We start from the raw sequence: 5700 nt of genomic DNA on the forward strand, positions 1-5700 counted from the left end.
GGGGGTCTTGAACACAATAGAGAGCACCTCCCACGGTTCAATTTCACATGGTCTGTGCTTGTTACCATGGAAATGCATTATTTCCGTTGTTTCAAACAGTTCATTGCCACAGATTTTCCTGCGCAGCAGTCTGCTGGTATTCAGTTCATCGCTGTGGGAACTCAACAGTTTCCATGTATTTCTTGTCGCTGAAGTATGCGTTCCCATTGTGGCGGTCGTGCAGTGATGGACATCATATAGCACGTCACATTATGTAGTGATATTTAGACGTGACAAATATCATAAATATAACAAACAACAATTTAATTAACTTAATTTGTTATTGTAAATACATTTATATATATCTCTAGGCATCCATTTGAATGCAGAACTTTCATTCCAATTGTAATACATTTATAAGACTTGTATTAATTCTGACAAAATGTTGAATATATTAACTGAGTAGAAAGCCGGTTACATTACTAGTATTTGTTATACGAGTATTATAATATGTGATCATATAAAGCACAGTTAAATAGTTGGAAAATGTTTGTTAATGTATACTGCCTGATGATGACTTTATAAGCCAAAAAATGTAGCACATTGTCATACTATTAAGACTAGTAAACTCAACAAACACAGTAAATGTGAATGAGAGTTTGATAGTTGTTGTGTTGAGACAGAGAGCAACAATGAAGGATATGTTGTTAAGTATCCATTCAGTTCACATTTTGTACAAAAATAAATGTAACTGAAGCGATTTAAATTCTTTTAACCATTACGTTTTGATATAAACTGTCAAAACTCTTTGAAGGAAAGGCAGTTGTTTCTTCATATTTTGAGTGTTCATATAGGAAAAGTTAGTATTAATGGAAGTACTATTGTAGGATTTGCATCAACGCTTATTCATTACCAATTATAAATAACTCCATCTCAAGCCAAGGGCTACAAAACAACTAAAGAATGCTTTGCTTGTTACCAGAGAGTCAGGAGTAAGTCAAAATGATGGTACGGTACCTGTCAAGTTACGCCGTGTCTGGAACACATTCAACTTGTCACACACATTTTTTAGCAGTGCGTTTTTTCAGATGTTTTGCCGTCTGTTTTCCTTATAGGCAGGTTTGTGTTTCTGATGTGTAAATACTTCTGCTTTTACACTGGACCAATATTTAAGGTTGAATTTTATTCATATATTGTATGTTTAACCTCATATTTACATACTTTAACCTTTAACATACGAATGTTAGATATATCTAGTAGCAAGTAACACCCTACGTACTATTTACATTTAGTTATGACTGTTTATGACCTGGTCAGCTAAATAGAGCCCGACTTTGTTTTGAGAACTGAGGAGTAAATATTCTTCTCTGCTCGCAGATTAGTGCTTCTAGAGCTTTCAAGGAAGTGTGACGTTTTCAGTAGTGAATTATCAGTTAGAAAGTCAGTGTCAGACCATCATTTCTTTATATATCATTTTTATTTTGTGTCTTGGAAGAGTTATAAGACCACTGAGCCAGTATAACTTTGTGAGTAAAGGGCATCTTCGTCACTGTGACTTTTGGTATTGGTGTTGGACTGGCACTCTTTTCAACTAGTATTATAATTACATTGAATCATTATTTTGCAAGTATTACTAACAGGTGGGAGTGTCACTATGTCAGTCAACATAATTTATTCGATTTAGCTGGAAAGCCCCCTCCCCCACGATGATTCTTCAATCACACAAGGCGAATATCACGGACAGTGGTGTTTCTCGGGGGCGGCCAAGTTCATCTGGGGCCGAACTGAGTCGACTGGAGGTGAAACATTCGCAACACTGGCCAGCCAAAGGGAAACAAAGACGTTGTCGTGCATGTTCGCAAAATAAGAAAACCAGGAGCTCCCTTTACTATTGTAAAAAGTGTGATGTTGGGCTGTGTGTTGTGGACTGCTTCGAGAAGTGGCACACGCACTTCAAAGTGTGATGTATCATAAACTGTGAAGTGACGCAGTTCAAACTCGCATACAATCTGAACAAAATATTATTGTATATAGTGTGATTATATTTACAAAATCACCATGTCTCAAGCTTAAAAAACTATGGGTAAGTCCTTTGGAGTTTCATAACATATATAATAAAGTTTATATTTTGCACTTCATGACAAAATGATCACAGTTAATTTTCATTTGCAAAAATCGCTCTTTTGTGTATATGTAGAAAATTCTACTTTCTTTCAGGGTGTTTTTAGTTTGTATTTATATAATGCATGGAACAGAAAATATGTAGTTTTTTTTTTTTCTGAAAATCTACAATGTTAAAGACTAGGACCATTTAAATTCCATCTGGAGAGGGCTCACGGCAATTATTAAGTCCGTATGTTAAAGGTTAATGAAGTGAAGTTTGTTCTCAGCATTTATGGAGGATTAGGCCTATACAGTTTACAGTCATAAATTAATATTGAATTGAGTATGTCTTTCTGAAAGTATGCCACATTTGTGCACAGAATTTTATGTTACATAGATTTGTTATAAATTTCAAGCCACAGCTTTCTAATCTGATTCTTGGCATATGGATGTTTTCTTTCCTTATTTAATACATTCACTGCCACGTCCATGCAGAACAGCAAAGTGTTTACAGAATCACATACACTTTATGGGTGTTCTTAATTCTGTTAAGGTTGTATGGGCTCTGTTTGCATAAAATATAGGAATATGGCATTTGGTGCTATTTATACTTTCATGACATGCATATAACTCGTTTGGCTCTGGAAGCTACTTTAGATCTGTGCACCAGGGAAGTTGAGCACATACTGCCTCAAACTTTGCAAGTTCAAATTGATCCTTACACTTATCTCACCAGAAAGAATTGCAGTGTTTGGTCAGCATTTGGTAGAGACTGTTTATGAGAGCACTACAAAGAAAGTTTCAACAGAGATACGAAGAGTCACAAAAACATCTGCTAGAATTGCGGGTGAAGTTTTAGATGTAAGTGAAGGTGTCAGTGATGTGTTTGTTAATGACTCAGAAGAATGTAGGTTCAAGTTAACTAGTGATAATTCAGAAGACAGTTTCACACTGCAGCAGGGAAGATGGAGTTGACAGGTTTCCTCCAAAACATTGGTATCCTTCTCCTAAATTACACTGTGTCATGTCAAAGAATACAGGAAACTAGGATCACGGTACTTGTATGAAAGATACGTTTGAGTAGTAAGCATAGCCGCATTTGCCACATAGTTCACCTGTCTCTGATCTCTGAATTGGTAACACGCTATAAATGTGTTATATGCAGAACTCAAGCTTCCCTGAGTCTCTCTGAAGTTGACATCAGCAAATTGTGGACAGTGCATTGCGCAATGTCTTCTTTCAGAGCAGTGTTAGCATGGCATGAAGAAAAGAACCTCCCCAGTTTTTGTACTTCTAAGTAATGTTAACAACAGTGTGGCTAAGAGTAGTCTGCAGAGTAGGTACCAACATTTCAGAGTAATCGGGACCCGGTCCTCCCTCCCCTATATTTATACCATGGATGTTATCTAATTCTTCTGCCCTTCAAAAGTGTTGATACCTATCTACCATACCACGTGACATCACATTGCTTGGCATCTGTGCTCTTAATAGTCACTGCCTTGAGAAGGCAAAATCTTATCAAGTACTTTTATTTGATTGATGATGTGATTAAAATATTACTCAACCTAAGGTATATATTTATGAATGTATCATTAGTAAATGTAATATATAAATTTACATCATGGGTACTTGTGAATGACCAGAACTTCAAGTACATTTTCTGCTGTTACTTCTTGATAACATCAGTGCATGTAGGACATTGAAATCAGTAATGTTTCTTGGAATTGGTTTGACTGGAGTCATGAAGTTGTATCATTATTGAAAAGATCACGACTTTGGTGTTGAGAAAAGAATCTAATGGCAATACATACAGCATTGACTCCAGTTATTTGCTTTTTTGATGAAGAAAGGTCACTCTTCCTGGGATGCATGCAGGAATAAATATTTCAGTTGAGTTAGCAGTCTGTGTCCATAATGCAGGAAGTTGGAAGCAATGATGAACGTGAAGTGAAAAATGAGGATAAGTATGATCAGAAGTGAACAAGAGAGAAGGCAAAAAGAAGTGTCAACCAAAACGTCTGTTCCCCCACATCGGTAAGTGCATTTTTAGAAGCATAATGATGATTGTGCAATGAATACAAGATCTGTCACTTACTACGTTTACCTTGTGATATAATGAAGTTGTGAAGTATGATTTACTTTTCAGGTATTGTAAGAACTGTTTCAGTCTGTTCAATGAAAGAGACAGAAATTAAGTTTTCAGGCATATCTGTTCTTTCAGTTCCCAAGATGCACAAGATACATACCTACAAAGCCTGATTGAATTGAAAGATGGTATACACAGGCACCCTCAAACAAAGAGTGAAGAAAAGAATACCAGAACTGTGAACTTTGTCATCTTGCTGCTTGCTTGGCTTAGTGTATGTCCTTGAAGATAGGGGCAGTACATTCCTCTGAAAAGTCAAACTTTCATTGGACTGCAAGGTGTCACATCCCAGAAGATGGTACTCTATTTGTTTACCATGTACATAAGGGTAGTGAAATGTTGTGCAGTATGTAAAGTAACTTTGATGAATTTATTGTATATTATCAGAGCACTGCAAAGACTGTCAGCCATTCATTGTGAAGAAGATATCTGAAGTCAGAATACAGGGTGATTCAGAAAGATGGACACAATTTCAATTGGCCATATTTCCTGAATTATATGTTGCATTTGAATTCTGTAAATTACATTTGATTATACATACATGGAAGTTTATAGATGTTCAATGTGCCCCCCTCCGCCTGTACGGATAACATCTAGATGGTAGCTGAATTCATCCCACACTCGATGAGAAATATCTTGTGTCACTGAGTTCACCGCAACTGTGATACGGTTTCTTAGGTCATTCAAATTTGTGGGAAGAGGTGGTACGTAAACTGCATCTTTGATGAATCCCCACAAGAAAAGTCACAGGGTATGAGATCAGGAGACCTCGGTGGCCAGAACTGAAGTGCCAGGTCTTCATTTCTCATGCGACCTATCCATCGTTGAGGTAGAGATTCATTCAGGTGCCAGTGGGGTGGCTGCTGGCTCCATCCTGCTGGAAAATGTAATCTCCTGAATCTTCATTCATTTGAGGAACAAGCCAGTTTTGCACCATTCTAAGATATGTTACTCCAGTAACCGTGTTTTCATCAAAAAAGAAAGGTCCATAAACTTTTGTTAACGGTATTGCACAGAACACATTAACTTTTGGGCTGTCCCTCACATGTTCGAGTGTTACACGAGGATTTTGTAGCCCTCATATGCGAACATTGTGCCTGTTGACTTCCCACTTAGGTGAAACTTAGCTTCATCGCTAAAAATTACACAAGGCAGAAACAGTTAATCTTCCATGTTTTTGAGCATACGGTCACAAAATTCTACACGCTTTACCTTATCGTTTGCGCGAAGAGCCTGTACCAGTTGTAGGTGGTATGGTTTGTACACTAATCGGCGCCTCAATACACGCCTGACAGTTGTTTGCGATAGTCCAAGCTCTCTACTAGCACTACGGGTTAACTTCACTGGGCAATGCTCAAAGCTCACTCGAATGCACTCCATGTTCTCCAATACACGCGATCAGGGAACCAGTTTCATCAAATTGTTTATTCCACCGATAAGTGCTTTTCCTCATTGGAGGTTGGATGTTACAC

General features: G+C 37.4%; 1 protein-coding gene across 4 annotated transcripts in view; it reads left to right on the forward strand.

Annotated features, from left to right (window-relative positions):
* The window catches only part of LOC111869184, a 53591-nt gene that overhangs the window by 19982 nt on the left and 27909 nt on the right, over positions 1–5700 (forward strand). Inside the window, exon 4 of one of the 4 annotated variants that reach the window (XM_023860468.2) lies at positions 1664–2026. The exons of 2 other annotated variants lie outside the window; for them this stretch is intronic. In XM_023860468.2, coding sequence (XP_023716236.1) covers positions 1664–1943 — 280 coding nt within the window. In that variant the 3' untranslated portion in view covers positions 1944–2026. Of the gene's footprint in view, positions 1–1663; positions 2027–4002; positions 4707–5700 lie in introns of those variants that run through there. One more of the 4 variants, XM_023860469.2, reaches the window with a different exon arrangement.

This window comes from Cryptotermes secundus, unplaced genomic scaffold (genome assembly GCF_002891405.2).
Source record: "Cryptotermes secundus unplaced genomic scaffold, Csec_1.0 scaffold1482, whole genome shotgun sequence".
NCBI classification, from domain to species: domain Eukaryota; kingdom Metazoa; phylum Arthropoda; class Insecta; order Blattodea; family Kalotermitidae; genus Cryptotermes; species Cryptotermes secundus.